Source organism: Silene latifolia, chromosome 8 (assembly GCF_048544455.1).
Source record: "Silene latifolia isolate original U9 population chromosome 8, ASM4854445v1, whole genome shotgun sequence".
Taxonomy (NCBI): Eukaryota; Viridiplantae; Streptophyta; class Magnoliopsida; order Caryophyllales; family Caryophyllaceae; genus Silene; species Silene latifolia.
In genome coordinates, this window is record NC_133533.1 from 52,836,836 (window position 1) to 52,862,150 (window position 25,315).

General features: G+C 34.3%; 3 protein-coding genes across 3 annotated transcripts; 2 read left to right on the forward strand and 1 right to left on the reverse strand.

Moving 5' to 3' along the window:
• The first annotated feature begins 286 nt into the window (after window positions 1–286).
• On the forward strand, window positions 287–2,272 carry LOC141594357 (cytochrome P450 76AD1-like). The gene is made up of 2 exons (XM_074414432.1): window positions 287–1,153; window positions 1,650–2,272. Exons 1-2 carry the CDS (start codon window positions 287–289, stop codon window positions 2,256–2,258), a joined length of 1,476 nt encoding a protein of 491 aa, XP_074270533.1. The 3' UTR covers window positions 2,259–2,272.
• A 1,078-nt stretch (window positions 2,273–3,350) lies between these two features.
• On the forward strand, window positions 3,351–4,352 carry LOC141595175 (GDSL esterase/lipase At1g28590-like). The gene has a single exon (XM_074415146.1). It carries the CDS (start codon window positions 3,351–3,353, stop codon window positions 4,350–4,352), a length of 1,002 nt encoding a protein of 333 aa, XP_074271247.1.
• Window positions 4,353–4,614: 262 nt separating this feature from the next.
• Window positions 4,615–6,369, reverse strand: LOC141594358 (RING-H2 finger protein ATL64-like). The gene is made up of 3 exons (XM_074414433.1): window positions 5,830–6,369; window positions 5,297–5,394; window positions 4,615–5,085 (listed from the first exon to the last, which is right to left on the reverse strand). The coding sequence occupies exons 1-3, from the start codon at window positions 5,986–5,988 to the stop codon at window positions 4,785–4,787; spliced, it is 558 nt and encodes a 185-aa protein (XP_074270534.1). The 5' UTR covers window positions 5,989–6,369; the 3' UTR covers window positions 4,615–4,784.
• Between the last annotated feature and the right edge of the window lie 18,946 nt (window positions 6,370–25,315).

Below are 25,315 nucleotides of genomic sequence, written 5' to 3' on the forward strand. Positions count from 1 at the left end.
AGAGGGTGGCGCCCAAATTGGGTGTCACCCGGTGGCGCCATTTCATTTTCCTTTTTCTAATTGTAACTTTAATGGCATGCATAGATATCATCGTGCGTGATCAGCAACATATCCTCTCCGGCCAGACTGTCCACGCGTTACATCAATATTATATACTCCCTCCATTTTATTCAATAGTTTACCCCTATTTTATTTTATCCTTATAATAAAGTAATTGTAATAACAGAGGTGGTTTCATTCACCTATATATTGTGATCTTCGACGAACTAATAATCTTACATTAATAATGGATTATTATTACACCATAACTCTTTCTCTAATTGTAATCTTATTAGCTACTCTCTTACTTAAATTAAAACTCGGCAAAACAAAACTTCCACCAGGACCAAAACCATGGCCTATAATAGGTAATATTCACATGCTCGGCGACAAGCCTCATCGCTCCGTTGCCAAACTTGTGAATAAGTACGGACCTATAATGTCTCTCAAGTTAGGAACCGTGACTACCATAGTCATATCATCCTCCGAAGTAGCCAAAGAAATGTTCCTTAAACACGACTTAGCCTTGTCTAGTAGAATGTTTCCGGATGCTTCAAGGGAAACAAACCATGATAAACTTTCCATGGTTTGGCTCCCTGTGGGTCCCAAATGGCGAAACCTTAGGAAGATCGTCATGGTCCAATTATTCACTAACCAACGACTTGATGCCAGTCAAGGTATACGGCAAAAAAAGGTTAATGATTTGGTTGAACATGGGCGAGTGTGTTGTGAAAAAGGGTTGCCTGTTGATATAGGCAAGGCCGGGTTTACGACCTCCTTAAATTTGTTGTCCAACACGTTATTCTCTATGGATTTGGCTAGCCATGACTCTTTATATTCACAGGAGTTTAAGGATCTTGTTTGTCATATAATGGAAGAAATTGCAGTGCCAAATGTATCGGATTTTTTCCCGGTACTTCGGCACTTGGATTTACAAGGGATAAGGAAAAAAACCAGGGGTCATTTCGAAAAGATGCTTGGGATATTTGAGAAGATCATTGATCAAAGGGTGAAAGATGAGAGGGTTGATGCTCAACATGATGTGCTAGATAGTCTTCTTCAGCTTGTCAATGATAACGAGTTGAGCCTTGATGATGTCAAACATTTGTTAATGGTAAGTTCATTCCGCTCTCCTTACCTTATAAATTATAATCCTATAAAACAATTGTAAAGTATTGATCGGGACGGAGGGAGTATTATGTTTCCAATTTGTTTGAAAATTTTCGTTGAGTTTAAAAACTTTGATTAATATGAAATGACAAAAACGAATATTGTCTATTGAGAACCTGTGTTATTCAGACACAATTAAATTTTAGGTTGTCGTTTAAAGTAGTCGGCTTATATGTTACCGCCAATATTTAATCGGGTTCTTGGGCAGTACTGGAATAAGTGACAAATTCGGTCATTCATATGCCTATATATGTTGACTAAGAGTAGTTATTGCGTGGGACGATCTTATACTGGGAGACGGTTCCGTTATATAAAACGACATCTCATTTATTAGTATTAAATAAATAATTTTCTTGTGGAAATAGACCCCGTTTCACATTATAAAACTGCCTTACTCTATAAATTGTGATTTATGTGCTCTGGTGTGTCATGTGTGTCAGGATATCTTCGTAGCCGGAACAGATACAACCTCAAATGCATTAGAATGGGCGATGACTGAACTATTACGTAACCCAGAAAAATTGGCGAAAGCTCAAAATGAACTAGACCAAGTAGTCGGCAAAAATAACGGACCAATTCAAGAATCCGATATCTCAAAATTACCATATATTCAAGCAGTGGTAAAAGAAACAATGAGGCTACACCCACCAGGTCCATTCTTAATACCTCATAAAGCCGATAAGGATGTCGAACTATGTGACTTTATTGTGCCTAAGAATGCCCAAATATGGGTGAATATATGGTCAATTGGCCGTGATTCGAATGTGTGGCCGAATGCTTTGTTGTTTTGGCCTGAAAGATTTCTAGAAAGTGAAGTTGATATGAAAGGAAGAGATTTTGAACTAATACCGTTTGGATCGGGCAGAAGGATGTGCCCTGGCATGCCTTTGGCATATAGGATGGTGCATCTAATGTTGGCCACTCTTCTTTATTCATTTAATTGGAAACATGGTAATGGCCTAAATCCCGAAGATATAGATGTTGAGGAAAAGTTTGGATTGACATTGCAAAAGATTCAGCCACTTCTAGCTATACCTCTTAGTAGATGATCTCGTGATTATTGATTAATTAGTCAGGCAAGTTATCATTTTGGTCTCTCTACAAGCATTTTTTTTTCTATGTAAGAGCATTATATGCATACAATAAACTTGTTTAATGCTCTTGTATCTTGTCTCGAAATGAGCTACAGACTCCCACAATTGCTTCAACAGCATCAGGCGCGGCCATTGTCCTGGCTATCAGTAAACGCCCAGAATGAGCAGCATTATCAATTTTATCAATTCTAGTAATATTGCAATTTTGCAACAGTCCTTTTCATTAGTACAGAGACGCTGCTGAGTCCATATAGAGACGCTGAATAAGTGTGTATTACATATCGGATGTGGCGTATGCGTATTCATAATAAATTTGACAGCCTAGGATGGTGCATCTAATGTAACAGTCATCTTGTTGATGATGTCTTGGCTAATTGCCTTCTTGTGAAATGATTACCGTAGTTTGTAGAACCGTAGTAATACCAAAAAAATTAAACACGGTTGGAGTTAGCCAGGCACTTGTGTCCGTTTCAGACCAATATGACCTCAATCTTACCCTAAGACAGTCTTACACTAAAATTTTCGGCAGAAACCTATCCCAAGTCGGATTAAGATTTGGTACTTGTTGGTTAAGTAATACGCTCTTTCTTATTTCAACTCTTATTCCAATTTCCAAGTCATATTAGAACTAACACAAATTAACATGCAATTCCCTTCTGTATAAATAGACGCTGAAACCATTGCTATTATTCACAAATCACAATCTTCCTATCTCGACTAGGATTATGATTTAGTAGTACTTGTAGGTTAAGTAATACGTTCAACTCCTAATCCGAGTCATAATAGAATTAATTAGCATGCAAACCGCTTCAGTATAAATAGACATTGAAGCCATTGCTATTATTCATAATCTTCCCATCAGAAAATCTTCTCAATCATATAACTTGCCATTGCTACTAATCATAATCTCTTCCCATCAGAAAATCTTCTCGATAATAACTTGCAATGACGAAGTCCGGTTTCTTGTTTCTTTCCCTGTTCCTCTTATGTCTTTCTCTACCTCGTATAGCTCACTCAGCTCCCCAAGAAAATCCACCTTTTAAGTACATGTATCAGTTTGGGGATTCCATTAGTGACACCGGCAACCTTGTGATCGAGAACCCCATTCGCGGGGGAGTCTGTGCCAGGTACCCGTACGGGGAATCCATTCGGCGTCCTACAGGCCGTTGCTCAGATGGCCTCCTCATGGTTGACGACTTTGCCCTCTCCTTTAACATGCCTCTCCTAACCCCTTACCTTGCCAGACGCGGGAATTTTAGCCATGGCGCCAACTTTGCTGTCGCAGGGTCCACAGCTTTAGATGCTCAAACCCTTCTAACCATGGGTGTTCAATCCCCCGGCACCAAAAGTTCCCTGTCTGTACAGCTGGGATGGTTTAGGTCCCATCTTCGTGATACCTGCTTGAATTTAGCTGAATGCCGAGAAAGGATCAGTAACTCGCTTATATTAATCGAGACAGGTGGCAATGACTTCAACCATGCCTTACTCCAAAACAAACCAATGTCTGATGTCTACCCAATGGTCCCAAGGGTGGTCTCCGCCATCACAGATGCTGCTACAGAACTCATCAATCTCGGTGCAAAGCGGATATTTATCCCCGGAAATTTCCCCATTGGTTGTTTACCAGTTTATTTAGCCACCTTCCAAACCGCAGATGTTACTAAATATGACAGAATGCACTGCCTCAAAGACTTGAACTCCTTTGCCAGGTTTCAAAACGATCAACTACAACATGCTATCAAGGCTCTTCGAGAACAACACCCCGGTGTGAATATCGTTTATGGTGACTACTACTCCGCATTGAGCTGGCTTCTCGAGAATGCTGGTCACTTTGGTTTTGACTTAGCCAGACGTCAAACCGCGTGTTGTGGATCTAATGTTAACGTCTATAATTTTAACCTGAGAAATATGTGTGGAAGTGAAGGAACTCGTGTTTGCTCGGACCCTCACCGACGAGTTAGTTGGGATGGCATCCACATGACGCAACGGGCTTACCGATATATGGCTCAGTGGCTACTGCGGAACTCCTTCCACGGATTGCTGGAATAGTTAATTTTTTTGCTAATAGTATCATGTTTAGTTGAGATTGTTCCTTAGATTTTGGAGGATGTCTTTGTGTAACGGATTTTTTTAATATTTTTGTACATTTTTTGTATTTGCTTTATGAGTTTTTTTTTTAATCTTGCATTATATAATTAAATTCCACTCTTTTTTTTTAATCAAGAATCGCAGCTGATACCTTGGTTTCATTCATAGTGTATCTTGCATTACAAATCATATACTGCGTACATCAATTTAGTCAACTATTTACAAGGGTTACTCTGAATAACGAAAGTATTTATCTCCGACCAATTGATCCAAGATTTTAATAAGAAATCGCTTAAAGATTACTTTTTTTTTTAAGACCAACCGAGCCAACCCACCCGGTCAGCATGAATAGCTTACATCAGTAAATGTGCAAAATCAATTTCACTATCAATTTCAGCTGAAACCTGGGTTCTGGGATGTTGAGTGGTCATCGGGTTGGTTACCTGCATTTCGATTTCCTGTTGAATGTGTCGTGGGAATTTCAGCAGGAGGAATGCTAGAAAGTGGATCACTTATTGAGACCGACCTGGTGTGCTTTAGGTCGAGCGAGTCATGTACTGATAGACGGCAAACTGGACAGGTAGATTGCTTCATTAGCCACAGATCAATGCAGGATAGGTGAAAACTGTGACCACATTTGGGCATCACTCTTAGTATTTCTTTTTCTTGGTAGTCTCCTAAGCAAATTGAACACCTGATTATGACAAGAGCGGTATGATTATTGATTACTACTGATTAGCTTCCATAGAACAACATCATTACACTCTTAATACACAGAGATTAAATTTAGAAAATGAAATTCCCATCTTCCTTTTAAAATGCTTTACTAATATGTCTGAATTTCTCATTTTGCGAGTTTCAGTTGGATGATGCAAATTTCAATGTTACAGTAAAAGGTTACTCACTGCGCATCATCGTCTGAACCAAAAGCATCTCGGTGAAATTTCATTGTGGGAATCGCAGCAACCACGATTGGTTCAAGAGCATCAGTCCTGTGTCCTGGCTATCAGTAAAAGCCAATGAACAGCATTATCAATTTTATCATCCTAGCAATATTGCAACAGTAAAAAATAAGCCAAGAAAAGGTTTCACCTTTTTACCAGAACAGATAAGTTTATCATGATTCAATCAATGATTAGAAAAGATAGTCTGACACTGACAGATGATAAAATAGAGATTTACTGTCACTGAAATACAGTAATTAAAGCTAAATCCAGAATCTATACCACACAGTAAAACATCCAAATTCCAAAACAGATGTGTCCATAAATTGTCGAAAAGACGATCTTACAGTAAGAAAGCACGAGTTTTTCAGATTACCGTTTAAGCTCTCAACTCGAAACAGTTAATATATATCCACAGACCCTTAAATCACTAGATGATGCAAAATGAAACATCTAAATCATATGCATTGTGATAAAGAGAATAGAGAATAAACCTGCTCAATGTCGATTTCGGGTTCCGGGTCAAAAGTAGTCCTCCTTGGATTTGCCACCCTGGTCCTGCCACAGATAAGCCTTGTACATACAAACAGTATGAAAGTAGAACTCATCCCAAAACCTATGATTGTTGTAACCAAATTTACATTTCCAATCATTGTAGTATTCCAGTTACTTAATCTATTAAAACATTTGCTAGAATCTATTTGTAAAACCCAAAAATACAAAAATCAAGATCACTCACAAATCTGAATTATTTTTCATATTTTGTTTCTTCTTCTTAACTATTGGTGCATATTTTCATAATCACATGCATATTTTGTTTTGCTTGTAAACTAGCATAACAATTTCCCAACAACTTCAACAAACAAACAAAAAATATTAATAATATGACCTTGGATTTATCAAATTTAAGATAAATCTCCACTAATTTAGAGAAGATTAGAAAAATGTAATGCCCAAAAATAGAAGGATTTAAATTTGAAAGAAAATGGAACTACACATTTGGAATCCTAATCCTTGGGATGCACTCAAGCTAGAGTTTGACATAGGGTCAATGAATTACGTATTAATGTGCAAGTTCCCCCTATTTAAATAAACTAGTGTTGGTGCCCGGTTTCGCCCGGGCTACCTCTACCTACTATAATTTTTTTTCCATTAAATAAAATTACTTAAAGTTGCTTAATCCATAAATTTATCATTAATATATTTTTCTATGACATATTCTAAAATTACGATGAAATAAATTTTGAGACAAATTCACTACTCCCGCTATTAATATTTTACTCTTATTAATGAAACAATAGTAATAATATTTCAATAATAACATTTCACTACTTACCCGTAATCATTGTTACTTTCACTACTCCTGCCATAATTATTGTTACTGTCACTACTGCCGCATTAATATGATAATTTCACTACTCCCGCCGTAACTATTGTTACTTTCACTATTGTCGCATTAATATTGGTTATTTTACTACTCATGTTGTTGTTTCTACCACTTTCACTAATCTCGCTGATAATATTGTTACTTTTACTATTCAAATGAGTGATTACTATCATATTAGTGACGAAGTTACTTTTACCACTTAGCCATGCAATTTTAAGAGGATTATATATTTATATAAATATATTACATATATGCGTTAAATTAAATTCGAAAGAATTATGAAATATTATATATTATGGAATATAACTTGAATTATTTATAACCTACTTATATTATATTTTTTTATGTTAAATAATTAATACATCCAATAAACTATAAAGTTTAATAAAATTGCTTAAATTTTAAATTTAATATATAATTTTATGATGATAATAGTTAATATCATAAGTGTCCATGTTTATACTAATTAATTATTTTATTTTAAGGAAATTGACCATGTTCTAGTATTCTATAAATATTTAGGAAAATTATCAAACATCTTCTTTCTTTTGGTTTCCTTGAAATTGACCATCTTAATTAATTATTTTAATTTAAGGAAATTGACCATCTTAATTAGTTATTTTATTTTAAGGAAATTGACGATGTTTTAGTCTCTTAATAATGTTTAGGAAAATTACCAAACTTTTATATAATTTAATTTTAACCCAAATTACATAATATTTGCATTGAGATCCCTTAATCGGGTCCATCACACGATGCTGGTAATTTAAAACTATATAGTATAACTAATTTGTATAACTTTCTTTAATTACATTAAAGTCCCTTGGTTTCTGGATTTAATATATAGTATTGATTGATAGTGTATAAAGTAACCATACAAAATTCAATGAAGTAAATTTCTATGTATATACTCCCTCCGTTCGGTCATTTGTTGTCTTTTGGTTTTGACACAAAAACCAAGGAAAGAGGAAAAAGCCAATAGCTAAATGACAAGTGGAACAAATTGAGTGTGAATGATCAAATTACTCATCAAGGTCATTCTTAAAATAGAAAGGACAACAAATGACTGAGACACCCAAAATGAAAAAGGACAACAAATGACCGGGACAGAGGAAATATATTTTAATATTTCAAGGAGTAAGGTATGTATAGGTGGGTGAAGGTGATAATGAGGCGAGACAATTTGCGAGCAATTCAGCTTGGTTAAAGCTCACTGTGGATCTTTAAGTCGAACAAGGTCGAGCTCGGCTCATAAAGCTTGCGAGCAACTCGATATTAAGGGTAAGATTATTGGTAGTCTTGACCCAAAACTACCAATAATCTACCAAAGTTTTAAAAAAGAAAGTCTTAAGTTGAGTCTTGGAAATCTAAGACTCAACATAAGACTTTAGGTGAGTCTTGACCCCGCTTTAAAAGAAAATTATCCAATGAGTGGATCTCATGTATCATTTTTTTTCTTAAGTGTGTAAAAAACAAAGTTAAATAAAAAAGTAGAATCTAACGAATATTGTATGAAGTTTGTGGTGAGTCTGATCTGAGTCTAAACAGTAAATAAATAATAAAAGTTAGTGAAAAGCTGATTTATAATAGTGTTAAAGACTTATATGATTCTTTCTAATAATGATGCCTTTACTCGTATTTTAGTACACTATAATTTAGTTATTTTATTGTTTAATGGATTTTTTTAGGTATTCAAATGATTAAAACCATTAAGTGGATTATATATCTGATGTACTATCATCAATTTTATAATTTCTGAGAATTATATTAAAGTTTAATTTCTGAGCTTATTCAGTTAAACATTAAGCTATAAAAAATTACAATAAAACTCAAAAACATTACATATAATTTTAGTTAAATTTGAGTTTTGACCGGAAAAAAAAAATTAAAATCTAACTTATAAACTTTAATAAACTCAAAAAAAAGTTTGAGGTAATAAACTCAAGAAAAAATATATATATGCTCAAAGACAAATAAAATTTGAGGTAATACATCCGATGATGTATGTTCCCTTTTCTCATTAAAACTGTATACTTTGATTTTGGTGGCATAAATGATGAGACTGGATCTATTCTAAGACCATCTCTAAGCAAGGTTAATTGCTAGATCATGATCTTGCTTGATCACCTTAATCACTAATTAAGGATCAAATTAGTATGACCTCTTTGTCAAAGAATATGAGCCAAATTCCACGCCAGATTAATAAAGAGGGTACATTTTTTTTACATCATAAAAGTTAGAATAAGAAAAGTAAAATAAATTAAAATAATGTGAGGTCAAAGGAGGAAGGTGTACCAACCCTGAGGTATAAGGACTTTCTGCTTGGGAATGTAAAAATGGGTTAAGATAAATAAGGTGTGATTAAGAGTAGAATCGGATCGCGACTTAATTAGCGCGACTCTTGCTTATGGATGGTCTAAGGTAATTAGGGATTATTACGAATCTAAGTAGGTAAGTAGTACATTGTATTAACTGAGGTATGCTTTCTTGTTTTTCTGAGATTAGTTCGATCTTGTATTTTCTTCCATTTTTTTTTATAATAGAATCATTATTCTGAATCATAAATCACAAATAAGAGTATTTGTTGATTAAGGAAAGTGTAATATTGAATTATTGATGCAAGAAGTAAACTACTAAACTAGTTGCGAAAAGTCCAACCTTAATCTTAATTTTTAATCGTGTCCCTCACACATGGTAATTATATTAAGGGCTGACTTGAATTGAGGGTAAAAGAGGGGGAATGAGTAGCGGAGTTATATGTGGGGTGCATTTTTCATATTTCTTATGAGAGTAACTATTCACCTCCCGAATCAATTATCCCTATGAAGAGGTAATACATTACCCACACTCTCTCCTGAGTAAAACATCTTCTGAGTAATCATCAATCAATCAATACTATATATTAAATCCAGAAACCAAGGGACTTCACTGTAATTAAAGAAAGTTATGCAAATTAATTATATTATATAGTTTTAAATCAATAACACCGTGTGATGGACACGATTAAGGGATCTCAATGCAAATATTATATAGTTTAGATTAAAATTAAATTATATTGAAGCTTGGTAATTTTCCTAAACATGGTCAATTTCCTTAAAATAAAATAATTAATTAAGATGGTCAATTTCTTTAAAATAAAATAATTAATTAAGATGGTCAATTTCAAGGAGACTAAAAGAAAGAAGATGCCTGGTAATTTTCCTAAATATTTATAGAAGACTAAAAAATGGTCAATTTTCTTAAAATAAAATATTAATTAGTATAAACATGCACACTTATGGTATTAATTATTATCATCATAAAATTATATATTAAATTTAAAATCTATGCAATTTTATTAAATTTTATAGTTTATTAGATGTATAGTGATGTTAATTATATAACATACAGAAATATAATAAGTAGGCTATAAATAATTCAAGTTATATTCCATAATATATAATATTGCATATTTCTTTCGATTTGATTTAATGCATATATGTAATATATTTATATAAATATATAATCCTCTTAAAATTGCATGCCTAAGTAGTAAAAGTAATTTCATCAGTAAAGAAAAGAAAAGAATTGTAGTAACATTGGATATAGTTATATGATAGTAATCACTCATTCAAATAGTTAAAGTAACAATATTATCAACGAGATTAGTGAGAGTGGTAGAAACAATAACGGGAGTAGTGAAATAATCAATATTAATGCACTAATAGTTAAAGTAACAATAATTACGTCGTGAGTAGTGAAATTATCAATATTAATGCGACAATAGTGACAGTAACAATAACTACGGCGAGAGTAATGAAAGTAACAATGATTACGGGCAAGTAGTGAAATGTCATTACTATTGTTTCATTAATAAGAGTAAAGTATTATAGCAGGAGTAGTGAATTTGTCTCCAAAATTTATTTCATCGTAATTGTAGGATATGTTATAAAAAATATATTAATGATAAATTTATGAATTATGCAACTTTAAGTAATTTTATTTAATGGAAAAAAAATTAATGGTAAGTAGAGGTAGCCCGGGCGAAGCCGGGCACCAATACTAGTACTATATATTAAATCCAGAAACCAAGGGACTTCAATGTAATTATATAAAGTTATACAAATTAATTATACTATATAGTTTTAAATCAATAGCACCGTGTGATGGACCCGATTAAGGGATCTCAATGCAAATATTTTATAGTTTGGGTTAAAATTAAATTATATAGAAGCTTTGTAATTTTCCTAAATATTTGTAAGAGACTAAAACATGGTCAATTTCCTTAAAATAAAATAATTAATTAAGATGGTCAGTTTCCTTAAAATAAATTTTACTATATTGCATAATTCTTTCGCTTTGATTTAATACATATACGTAATATATCAATACTATATATTAAATCTAGAAACCAAGGGACTTCCATGTAATTAAAGAAAGTTATACAAATTAATTATACTATATAGTTTTAAATCACTAGCACCGTGTGATGGACCCGATTAAGGGATCTCAATGCAAATATTATATAATTGGGGTTAAAATTAAATTATATAGAAGCTTGGTAATTTTCCTAAACATGGTCAATTTTCTTAAAATAAAATAATTAATTAAGATGGTCAATTTCCTTAAAATAAAATAATTAATTAAGATGGTCAATTTCAAGGAGACTAAAAGAAAGAAGATGTTTGGTAATTTTCCTAAATATTTATAGAAGACTAGAAGATGGTCATTTTCCTTAAAATAAAATAATAATTAATTAGTATAAACATGTACATTTATGCTATTAATTATTATCATCATAAAATTATATATTAAATTTAAAATCTATGCAATTTTATTAAATATTATAGATGTATAGAGATGTTAATTGTTTAACATATAAAAATATAATATAAGTAGGTTATAAATAATTCAAATTACATTCCACAATATATAATATTGCATAATTATTTCGATTTGATTTAATGCTTATATGTAATATATTTATATAAATATAGAATCCTCTTAAAATTGCATGCTTAGGAAGTAAAAGTGATTTCGTCAATAAAGAAAAGAATTGTAGTAACATTGGATATAGTTATATATAGTAATCACTCATTTGAATAGTAAAAGTAACAATATTATCAACGAGATTAGTGAAAGTGTAGAAACAACAACGGGAGTGGTGAAATAATCAATATTAATGCGGCAATAGTGAAAGTAATAATAATTATGGCGGGAGTAGCGAAATTAGCAATATTAATGCGGCAGTAGTGACAATAACAATAGTTACAGGGGGAGTAGTGAAAGTAACAATGATTACGGGCAAGTAGTGAAATCTTATTACTTTTATTTCATTAATAAGAGTAAAATATAAATAGCGGGAGTACTGAATTTGTCTCAAAATTTATTTCAATCGTAATGTTAGGATATATCATAAAAAAATTTATTAATGGTAAATTTTTGGGTTAAGCAATTTTAAATAATTTTATTTAATGAAAAAAAAAATTAATGGTAAGTAGAGGTAGCCCGGGCGAAGCAGGGCACCAATACTAGTCTATATATTAAATCCAGAAACCACGGAACTTCAATGTAATTTTGAGACAAATTCACTACTCCCGCTATTAATATTTTACTCTTATTAATGAAACAATAGTAATAATATTTCAATAATAACATTTCACTACTTACCCGTAATCATTGTTACTTTCACTACTCCTGCCATAATTATTGTTACTGTCACTACTGCCGCATTAATATGATAATTTCACTACTCCCGCCGTAACTATTGTTACTTTCACTATTGTCGCATTAATATTGGTTATTTTACTACTCATGTTGTTGTTTCTACCACTTTCACTAATCTCGCTGATAATATTGTTACTTTTACTATTCAAATGAGTGATTACTATCATATTAGTGACGAAGTTACTTTTACCACATAGCCATGCAATTTTATAGATGTATAGAGATGTTAATTGTTTAACATATAAAAATATAATATAAGTAGGTTATAAATAATTCAAATTACATTCCACAATATATAATATTGCATAATTATTTCGATTTGATTTAATGCTTATATGTAATATATTTATATAAATATAGAATCCTCTTAAAATTGCATGCTTAGGAAGTAAAAGTGATTTCGTCAATAAAGAAAAGAATTGTAGTAACATTGGATATAGTTATATATAGTAATCACTCATTTGAATAGTAAAAGTAACAATATTATCAACGAGATTAGCGAAAGTGTAGAAACAACAACAGGAGTGGTGAAATAATCAATATTAATGCGGCAATAGTGAAAGTAATAATAATTATGGCGGGAGTAGCGAAATTAGCAATATTAATGCGGCAGTAGTGACAATAACAATAGTTACAGGGGGAGTAGTGAAAGTAACAATGATTACGGGCAAGTAGTGAAATGTTATTACTTTTATTTCATTAATAAGAGTAAAATATAAATAGCGGGAGTACTGAATTTGTCTCAAAATTTATTTCAATCGTAATGTTAGGATATATCATAAAAAAATTTATTAATGGTAAATTTTTGGGTTAAGCAATTTTAAATAATTTTATTTAATGAAAAAAAAATTAATGGTAAGTAGAGGTAGCCCGGGCGAAGCAGGGCACCAATACTAGTCTATATATTAAATCCAGAAACCACGGAAATTCAATGTAATTTTGAGACAAATTCACTACTCCCGCTATTAATATTTTACTCTTATTAATGAAACAATAGTAATAATATTTCAATAATAACATTTCACTACTTACCCGTAATCATTGTTACTTTCACTACTCCTGCCATAATTATTATTCTTCTTGTCCTCTTCTGCGCGCATTAATATGATAATTTCACTACTCCCGCCGTAACTATTGTTACTTTCACTATTGTCGCATTAATATTGGTTATTTTACTACTCATGTTGTTGTTTCTACCACTTTCACTAATCTCGCTGATAATATTGTTACTTTTACTATTCAAATGAGTGATTACTATCATATTAGTGACGAAGTTACTTTTACCACTTAGCCATGCAATTTTATAGATGTATAGAGATGTTAATTGTTTAACATATAAAAATATAATATAAGTAGGTTATAAATAATTCAAATTACATTCCACAATATATAATATTGCATAATTATTTCGATTTGATTTAATGCTTATATGTAATATATTTATATAAATATAGAATCCTCTTAAAATTGCATGCTTAGGAAGTAAAAGTGATTTCGTCAATAAAGAAAAGAATTGTAGTAACATTGGATATAGTTATATATAGTAATCACTCATTTGAATAGTAAAAGTAACAATATTATCAACGAGATTAGTGAAAGTGTAGAAACAACAACGGGAGTGGTGAAATAATCAATATTAATGCGGCAATAGTGAAAGTAATAATAATTATGGCGGGAGTAGCGAAATTAGCAATATTAATGCGGCAGTAGTGACAATAACAATAGTTACAGGGGGAGTAGTGAAAGTAACAATGATTACGGGCAAGTAGTGAAATCTTATTACTTTTATTTCATTAATAAGAGTAAAATATAAATAGCGGGAGTACTGAATTTGTCTCAAAATTTATTTCAATCGTAATGTTAGGATATATCATAAAAAAATTTATTAATGGTAAATTTTTGGGTTAAGCAATTTTAAATAATTTTATTTAATGAAAAAAAAAATAATGGTAAGTAGAGGTAGCCCGGGCGAAGCAGGGCACCAATACTAGTCTATATATTAAATCCAGAAACCACGGAACTTCAATGTAATTAAAGAAAATTCTGCAAATTAATTATGCTATATAGTTTTAAATCAATAGCACCGTGTGACGGACCCGATTAAGAGTTCTAAATGCAAATATTATATAGTTTGGGTTAAAATTAAATTATATAGAAGCTTTGTAATTTTCCTAAATATTTGTAAGAGACTAAAACATGGTCAATTTACTTGAAATAAAATAATTAATTAAGATGGTCAATTTCCTTAAAATAGATTATACTATATTGCATAATTCTTTCGCTTTGATTTAATACATATATGTAATATATCTATATATTAAATCCAGAAACCAAAAAACTTCAATGTAATTAAAGAAAATTATACAAATTAATTATACTATATAGTTTTAAATCAATAGCACCATGTGATGGACCCGATTAAGGGATCTCAATGCAAATATTATATAGTTTGGGTTAAAATTAAATTATATAGAAGCTTTGTAATTTTCCTAAACATTTGTAAGAGACTAAAAAATGGTCAATTTCCTTAAAATAAAATAATTAATTAAGATGGTCAGTTTTCTCAAAATAAATTATACTATATTTCATAATTCTTTCAATTTGATTTAATACATATATGTAATATATTTATATAAATATATAATCCTCTTAAAATTGCATGCCTAAGTAGTAAAAGTAATTTCGTAAGTAAAGAAAAGAATTGTAGTAACATTAGATATAATTATACGATAGTAATCACTCATTTGAAGAGTAAAAGTAACAATATTATCAGCGAGATTAGTGAAAGTGGTAGAAACAACAACGGGAGTAGTGAAATAATCAATGTTAATGCAGCAATAGTGAAAGTAACAATAATTACGGCGGGAGTAGTGAAATTATCAATATTAATGCGGCAGTAGTATGTAGGATAGTATACAACTGATTGTAGGATAGTATTTCTGCAATAATTATGGCGGGAGTAGAGAGTATAACAATGATTACGGGAAATGAGTGAAATGTTATTACTATTATTTCATTAACAAGAGTAAAATATTAATAGCGGGAGTAGTGAATTTGTCTCAAAATTTATTTCATCGTAATTTTAGGATATGCCATAGAAAAATATATTAATGATAAATTTATGGGTTATTGTTGGGTTCCTTATGATTGATGATAACATGCCCATTTGATTTGTGTTATCTTAGTTTACCTTTTCAGGACTAATGATTAAATCAAGCTTGGATTAAGAAGTGTTGAAGTTGTTAATCATCCCATTGTATCGAGTCTTATGTGTCATCTAATGTACAAGTGAGAAAGTAGAGTATCCTAGAGTAATAGAAACAGTCAAGACGACTGTTACTTTCACAAGTAAACAACTGCTTGGATTGTTGCCACAACTCGTAACACTTGAAGCCTTTTTATCTTTCGAAAATCTTTCACGTGTCTCTTATTTTTCAAAGATAAACTTCAGATTTTTATTAGGATTTGGCTTTCAATAAAGGGTGGTTTGAATAATTATTATTTTCAAAATGTTTCCTCTTTATGCAAATTTGACCCTTTGGTCCTTTAGAAAACAAGAAATGCTTTTTGCCATATTTGTGTAAACTTGTCATCATGTGACTTATTTTTCCCTCTTTGTTTTCTGAATTTGCATGAGCTTTTATGGATAGTTTTCAAACACTCTTTCCTTTCTTTTGCCTTTGCATAAGAACCTTCTTTGGTGCAAGTATTGGGTGATTGTTGAGGCTCTTCACATGTGTGGTCTTTGACCCTTCAAAACCCTAGAAACCGCCTCACCCATTCTCTCTATAAAAGGCGAGCCATTCCTCCATAAAAACTCAAGACTTTTTCTGAAATATTTTTCAAGTTTGCAAATTGTTTTTAAAGCTTAAAACCGTGTTTCTTTGCAAAACTTCTAAGAGTCTTCAAGTTGTTACAGTCGTGGCTACTGTTACTTTAACATACTAAACTCTCTTGCTTATGAATTGTTGATCTTGTAAAAGTTGTCCATCTCTATTCTTTGTTAAGAATATGTTAGTGGAAACTTGATCCTTATAACATTCTAAGTGTGTTAGTAGAGTTTAGGACGGAGTAGTCTTCAACTCTTGGCAACCGGAGTAGGTTGCGAGTTGGCTTGTCATAAGAACGGAGTAGTTCTTGGACTCGCTTTACAACCGGAGTAGGTTGGTGTTTTTATTGTACGGGTCTTTTAGTTGTCGGAGTAGATCACTAAAAGAAATCAATAAAAAGTAGATTGGACGTAGGCACTTGAGTTTCTTGCCGAACCAATTCAAAAATCTCGTGTTTAATTTTCTCACTTTATTTCCGCTGCTCTTTTATTTTTGTTTGTCTTGCTTTGCTTACATTTCGAAGTAACAGTTCATCATACTGTCACATTTGGTCTGCAGTTTGTATTCCATAAACTGAGATAAATAGATACAGTCCGAACAGTTGTTACTTTCATACTTCAGCGGGCATTCATTTTAGTACTCGTGTAATCTCGCAATATTACTCGAAGTATTATCTCTTCTCTTTTGTTCTTGCAACTCAATTTAATCAATAAAGTTGTAGTTAAAATTTTTAAATAGTACCTAATTTACCCCCTACCCCTCTTAGGTACTTGAATCCATAAACTCAACAATTGGTATCAGAGCCTCGTGCTCTTGATCGAGGCTAATCGCCTTAGAGTTTGATTCATGGGTAATGGATTCCGAGAAACACTCCAAGATCCCGGTCTTTACCGGTTCGAATTTTGGATGGTGGAAACTCAAAATGGAACATTACATCAAAAGTATCGATTATCCATGTTGGAACATCATCCAAAATGGACCTCTTGTCATTGAGGAAACCGATATCTTAAACGGTTTCACCAAGACAAAAGAGGAAAGAAATTACAATGAAAACGACTTCAAACTCGCCGAAAAGAATTCCAAAGCAATGTCGATTCTTCAACGTAGTGTTGGTGAGGGGGAAGTTAGTCGTATTTCCGGATGTCCTATGGCAAAATCTATTTGGGATTCTCTTGTACTTGCCTATGAAGGGACGTCCCAAGTAAGAAAACACCGTATTGACCTTCTCATGCAACAATATGAGATGTTTAGAATGTCAAAAGACGAGTCCTTAAATAGTTTCTCTTTTCATTTTTCTTGTATTATTAATGAGCTTAAAAGTCTAGGAAGGAATTTCGAGTCCGAGGACATCATTCGAAAAATCCTTCGTAGTCTAACCTCTAAGTGGCAACCCAAAGTCACCGCCATAGAGGAAGCTAAAGACTTGTCAACCCTATCTCTTCATGAACTAATGGGATCACTAATGGCTCACGAGTTTAATCTCGATAAGCATTCTAGTGAGTCTTCAAAGGGAAAGAGTCTCGCCCTCACATCCTCTCCAAGTGATGGAGAAAATGAGGAGGAAGACGAGTTTGCTATGTTCACAAGGAATCTAGCCGGGTTGGTCAATGGCCAAGGAAACAAAAGATTCACTAATAACTACTCGAAAAAACGCTTTCCTAAGAAACGACCTAACTCCACCGTGGGATGCTTTAAATGTGGTGATAAAACTCACCAAATTAAAGAATGTCCCAAGTGGGATGAAATCAAGTCAAAGGAAAGAAGAGAAAAGGTTAAAAAGGACTTTAAACATAGAGTCATGAGTGCTATTTGGGGAATGTCCAACTCCGAGGAAGATGAGGAACTCATCGAGGAAGAACTAGAGGCTAAAATGTGTCTTACAAATCATGGTAAAGAAAAAGTCTCAAAAACCTCAAAACTTGAACACTTAAGATGCCTCATGGCTAATCCCGACAATTCCGACTCCGATTCCGACAACGAGGTAAATCATCTAAATGCCAAGGCTAGAACTTACTCCAAAGAGAAAGTATGTAAGCTTCTTGACCAACTTTTTGATAAGTGTCGGTTTCAAAATGATAAGCTTGAGGTAATGCAAAATGAGATTGAGGAAATTGCTCAAGAGAACTTTAATCTTAAAAATGAACTAAAAGCAACAGACAACGTCACTGTCACCTCTGAGGCTTATGATGAAGTTAAAAGAGTCAACAAGCTAAACAAACATTTGACTAAAGAACTAGAGCGTCTTAGGTTGACCCCCACGGACGTCTCTGACCTTGAAAATGTCAACACTACCTTGGTGATGCAAGTTTCCTCACTAACCAAGGAACGTGATGATCTTTTGAAGGACAAAGATGCTCTTGAAAATGAGATCTATGACTTTGTAGTTGAAGTTGTAGACCTAAGAGAAACAGTGTCTAAGACTATTGCTTCTGACAAAGATTTAGACAAGTCTAAAGAAAAGATTAAATGTTTGGAAAATGAAAACAAATGTCTAAAAGGTGAGGTTGTTTGTCTCAAGAATGAAATAGAAGTCCTTCATGATAGGCTTACTTTTTTTCAAAAAGGTATGCCCGAATGTAGCACTTCTAGGTCTTCTCCTCATCATAGATCCGATGACATCATTGATCTAAACAAAAGTCTTGACGAGATGACCTCTAAATATGAAGAGTCCAAAGAACGAATCATGTATCTCGTGTCTAAACTCAACAACCACACCCATGACTTCATAGTTGAGAAAAGATTGTCTATTGAAAGTGTTAACAATGATGAACTCAAGAGAGAAAAAGAAAAGAATTTGCATCTCCTCTCACGTGTCAATGACTTGACCAATGAACTTGTTAGTACTAAAAACATCACTGAAAAATGGGAAAGAAGTCAAACCGTGTTAAACTTCCTCACGAATCAAACCGAGAGATGTAACAAAACTGCTGGTTTGGGGTTCAAATGGAACAGTCAGACAGATCATCCGAAGCCTAAAACTGATTTTAGAAGGAGAAAGTATGTTGGTCTTCCCGAATACCTTATTTGCAATTATTGTGGTAAGAATGGTCATGTCCTCAACACTTGTGAAAAAATATTTCATGACATTAACAAGAACATCAAAATAATTAAGCAAATATGGATTAGGAAAGATACCATAAGATATGTTGATCACAAAAGGGGACCCAAGTTTGTTTGGGTTCCTAAACTCAAAGTCTAATCTTGTGTAGGGCTTGGTGAGAGGCGGCCGCAATTGGTACTTGGATAGTGGATGCTCTCGTCACATGACGGGTGATAGAAGCCAATTCCTCTCACTTAAAGCATACAATGGTGGCACGGTAAGGTTTGGTGACAACAAGAAAGGTGAAGTAATTGGCATTGGAAAAGTTGGTAAGTCACCATTACTTTGTGTCGACAACGTGCGGCTTGTCAAAGGTTTGAAGCATAATCTCCTTAGTATCTCTCAACTTTGTGATAAGGGTAATATTGTAGAATTTAGTGCTAATATGTGTCGAATATTTGATGCCACTACTAATGAACTAATACTCGAAGGAAGACGTGTCAAAGACGTATACTTAACTAATTTGAACACTCTATCCGGTCACACCATGTCTTGCATGAGCGTAATGAACAATGATCCTTGGTTATGGCATAAAAGGTTTGGTCATGTTAGTACAAAAACTCTTAATACTCTTAAAAGACTTGACTTAGTTGAAGGTATTCCCAACATGAAGTTTGATTTTGATAAAGTATGTGATGAATGTGCTAGAGGCAAACATGTTAGAAGTTCCTTTAAATCCAAAAGAATTATGAGTACATCTCAACCTTTGCAACTTTTACATATCGACTTGTGTGGACCAATGAGAACTAGAAGTAGAGGTGGTAGTCGTTATGTGTGTGTCATTGTTGATAATTACTCTAGGTTCGTTTGGGCACTCTTCCTAAGCTCTAAGGATGAGACATTTGATGAGTTTCTAATTTGGTTAAGAAAGATTCAAAATAAACTTGGTTTAAAACTTGTTTCAATGAGAACCGATCACGGAACCGAATTCGAAAACTCATCATTTGGTGCTTATTGTGATGACAATGGTGTAGACCATAACTTCTCGGCTCCTAGAACACCACAACAAAATGGTGTGGTTGAAAGGATGAATAGAACCCTTGAAGGAATGGCTAGAACAATGTTATTATCTAGTAAGTTGCCTAAGAACTTTTGGGCCGAAGCGGTAAATACCGCTTGCTACATTCATAATCGTGTCATGATAAGGAGTATATTGAATAAAACTCCCTATGAATCGCTACGTGGAAGAAAACCCAACATTTCATATTTTAGATGTTTTGGAAGCAAATGTTTTGTTCATAACAATGGTAAAAATAACTTGGGTAAGTTCGATCCACGTAGTGATGAAGGAGTATTTATTGGGTACTCCGATCATAACAAGGCCTATAAAGTCTACAATAAACGAACCTTGTTAATTGAAGAAAGCATCCATGTCATTTTTGATGAATCTAGTGTGCTTGGACAAGTACAAAACGTGAATGATGATGATGATAGTGATGACGATGAGTTTGAGATTGGTCTTGTTCGAAAGGACTTCGTGTTTGAGGATGAAGAAGCTCCCAACACTGACTTGCAACAGACACAGGGACTGTCACCTTCAAAGGAAATCAACAACTCAGGGGGAACACGTAGCACATCTGCCAATGTTTCTTCTCAGGAAGCAACAGACCCAACGACTGTTGCCTCCACCTCCAGAACTGAGACAACCCAAAACAGTGAGGATGAAAATCCCTCCAGGCCAAAAGAGACAGTCACTGTGACTGATGCTGCTGAGGGGGAACAAGAAACCGTTGTTCCAAAGAAGTGGAAACATCAAAGCTGTCATCCACTCTCTAATCTCACAAGTGATCTCAACTCGGGAATTCGAACAAGATCATCCCTCAACAATCTCGCTCATCTCAATGAGTATTGTGCCCACAATGCCTTCCTTTCTCAAATTGAACCTTCAAATGTAACAGCGCCTTGACCGATGCAGATCAAGTTGCTTGCTATGCAAGAAGAACTCAATCAATTCAAAAGAAACGAGGTATGGCACTTAGTCCCTAGACCGCCTAATCGTACCGTCATTGGTACTAGGTGGGTCTTTCGCAATAAGCTTGATGACTCGGGAGAAATTGTAAGGAACAAGGCTAGACTAGTGGTGCAAGGTTATAACCAACAAGAGGGTATTGATTACGATGAAACCTATGCACCGGTAGCTAGACTTGAGGACATACGATTGCTTATAGCTTTTGCGGCTCACAAAGGTATTAAACTCTTCCAAATGGATGTTAAAACCGCTTTCTTAAATGGATATTTGGAAGAAGATGTCTTTGTAGAGCAACCACCGGGTTTTGAGAACAATGACTTGCCTAACCATGTTTTCAAATTAGACAAAGCTCTTTATGGTTTAAAACAAGCACCTAGGTGTTGGTATGATAGATTGTCTAAGTTTCTTATTGAAAATGGTTTTAAAAGAGGCTCCGTTGACAAAACATTGTTCTTAAAGTCACAGTCAGACGAACTGTTGGTTGTACAAGTATATGTTGATGACATTATATTTGGTGCAACAAATGAACTCCTTTACTTATATTTTTCGGAACTAATGAAATCGGAGTTTGAAATGAGCATGATGGGTGAGCTAGGATTTTTCCTTGGGCTCCAAATTAAACAATCAAAGGATGGAATCATGATCCATCAAAAAAGTATATTAAGGAAATGCTTAAGAAATTTGGGATGACTAATGGTAAGTCTCATGATACACCTATGGTAGCCGGGTCCAAATTGGACTAAGATGAACTCGGTAAGAATGTTAGTGATAAGGTGTATAGAGGTATGATAGGCTCCCTTCTCTACTTGACCGCAAGTCGTTCCGACATTCTCTTTAGCGTTTGTTTATGTGCTAGGTTCCAAGCAAATCCGAAAGAATCACATTTTAAAGCCGTTAAACGAATTCTTCGGTATTTGATTGGAACACAAAATCTTTACTTATGGTATCCCTTACATTGTCCTTTTGATCTCATAGGCTTTTCGGATGCGGACTATGCGGGATGTACGGTTGATAGAAAGAGCCCTCCGGAATTGCAACATTCTTGGGTCCTTGTTTAATCTCTTGGGGCTCAAAGAAACAAAATACGGTAGCTCTTTCAACGGCCGAAAGTGAGTACGTTAGTGCCGCACATTGTTGTTCTCAATTACTTTGGGTAAGACAACAACTCTTGGATTTTGGTATTATTTTTGACTCTGTTCCCATAATGTGTGATAATACGAGTGCAATAAATATTTCCAAAAATCCTATTCAACACTCTAAAACCAAACATATTGATATTCGTCACCATTTTATTCGTGATCATGTGAAAAAAGGACATGTTAAACTTATCTTTTGCAAAACCGAAAATCAAATTGCCGATATTTTCACTAAGCCACTTGCAAGAGAACATTTTGAGAAATTTAAACTAGAAATTGGGTTAATTAATTGCTTGTGAATTTTAGTGTGAGTTTTACAAATTTTCTTAATTGATTAAATTAAAATTGGATATATGTTATTAAGTATTCTAAGTGCATTGACATCATTTTTAGACCAAAAAATTGACACCGTATTCGTGAGTCGGTAATCACTCAACCTCATATCTAAATTTACGTTTATAATATACTACCTTGCGTTTTTATTTCGAGTGATTGAAATTAATTGGTTGGGCCAACTACCTCACTTACCACATTTATTGGGCCACTTACTCCCTCAAACCAACCGAACACCCATAACCCACTTATCCCTTCATCTTCAAATCCCTCAATCTTACCTACCCTTAACCCACCATGGTAAAGACTTCTTTCAATACCCCTATACCCGTCAAACCAGTGAAAATGACATCCCCACCTGTCACATCTGACCCACCAACAACAACAACTCAAACCATGCCTTCACAAAAAATCTCCCATGCCTTTCCTCCACAGACCTCAACTACAACTCCAACCCCATCACCGAACTCGGAACCACCAAACCCTCATCCAACACCTCTCTCCACTGTTCCACCATCATCTGTCCCATCTGACGACATCCCCATGTCCACTATGGTTAGGCGTCGTACTCGAGGAGGTCGGAAGAAAAGTACTACTGTCCCAAGCTCTTCCTCTGAAACGGTTACGGTGAATGTTGATGATATTGAAGAAACTGAAATTGATTTGAATGAGAATCCGACTAAGTCTGCCGAGTTAGATCCGATTCCGGCAAAGAAGAACAACAAAAGAAAAGATAAAGCCTCTTCATCCCAATTACCCCTATCTCCGAAAGTGTCGAGCAAAGCAACATTGAAAACCCCACTATCCCTGTTGAAACACCCAGTGAACCACCCCTGAAAAAATCGAAACAATCAAAGAAAAAATTGGTGTATCTTTCACCCTCTGATTCGGTTTCCCTAACCTCTAAATGGGATTTGGCTCTTGTTTGGGATCAACTCGAAAGTCTAGATCTTCCTACCTCCATCTACAAAAATTGTGAGAGGTTGATGAATCCCAAAGCCATCCATTCTCCTCGGGTTTACAATCAATCTTGGTTCGAGCCTCCCGCCTTTCACACTGTCCGTGACATGATTTTGGCTCAAGGTTGGGAGAAACTGTTGGAATTACGTGAACCGGTCTTTGTGAGTGAGGTAATTCAATTCTTTGCATCCGTCCGAGTGGATAAATCGGGTGATTTCCTCACGGCTAAGGTGAATGGTAAGCCTCTGAAACTTACTCAATCTGATTTTGCTACCGCCCTCAATATCTCAACCGGAGGTTATGATAATCTCCCCTCCGAAACCTGGATTGCTTTACCCTACGCCTCACCCCTAGCAGTCGCTCAAGTTGTTTGTCCTAAAACCGTCACTTGTGGTCCTGTGAGCAACACCCAAATACCCCCTCCTCTTCGAATTGTCTTTAATATGTTGTGTCGTTCCATTTACCCTTCGGGTGACCGGGGAAAACTCTCCATAGCCCAACAATACCTAATTTATCACATTGCAACTCACAAAAAGGTGAATTTGATTGGGTTAATGTTTAAGCGCTTTCATCTCATTTCGACCAAACTCCGTAAACCCTCTTCTAGCATGCTACACTTACCCTATGGAATGTGGTTGTCAATCGTGCTCAAGGCACATGGGGTGTTAGTGAGTTCTAGTTTGGGTTCATTAGACATGTGTGACATCATGAGTGATGGTCAAATGGGGAAAATGCTTATCAAAGTGGAAAATGATGAATTGATCTCTGTGAAAATTAAGACGGATCCTGAGGGTGGGTCGTCTAGTCAAGTGAATACGGGTAGTATGCGGGAAGTTCTTCAAGCTGTGGCTGAGTTGAGTGCTTGGGTTAAGCACGATGCTAGCCAAAAGGATTTGGCCATCTCGGCTCTTGCTTCCACCGTGGACCTCATTCGTGGTGAAGTGGACATTATATCCACTCTTGTCTCAACAAAGGAACATGGTGATGATGCTCCATTGGATGATGATCCCTTGGGTAGTGACTCGGATGGTGAACAAGCTTCCTCTCCTTAGCCTATCCTATCCATTTCGGCCCCCTCGGCTTTGTCCTTGCCTTTTTCATTTTGTCCCACCATGTTGTGCCCTCATAAGACTATTTTTTACTTGTTATTTTAATGCTTGGTGGTGTATCTTAAACTTTATTTAGCCGTGGTGAACTACGGTTAACTTATATTTAATTCGTATGCTTGTGTTGACTTTGTTACCTTGTCACGGTTATATGTGCCTTTTTTGTGTTTTCTTGTGGTTATCTGCACTCTAATGCCTTTGACATCCCTATCCTTTTTGATGATGTCAAGAGGGGGAAAAGGTAAACTCATGCTCTTAATCTCTTTGCATATTGATTAACTAATGTCTAGGCCTAACCTTCTTAGCTTTTACTCTTGTTTTGGGGCAATGTAAAATTGTCATGGTAAGTTTGATTCTAGTTCTTGCTCTTTATAAGGTAATATTGTCCCTTTTCTCATTTGATCTTGCTTGTTTAAAATCTTGAATTAAGGTGTTTACATTGCTTATACATTC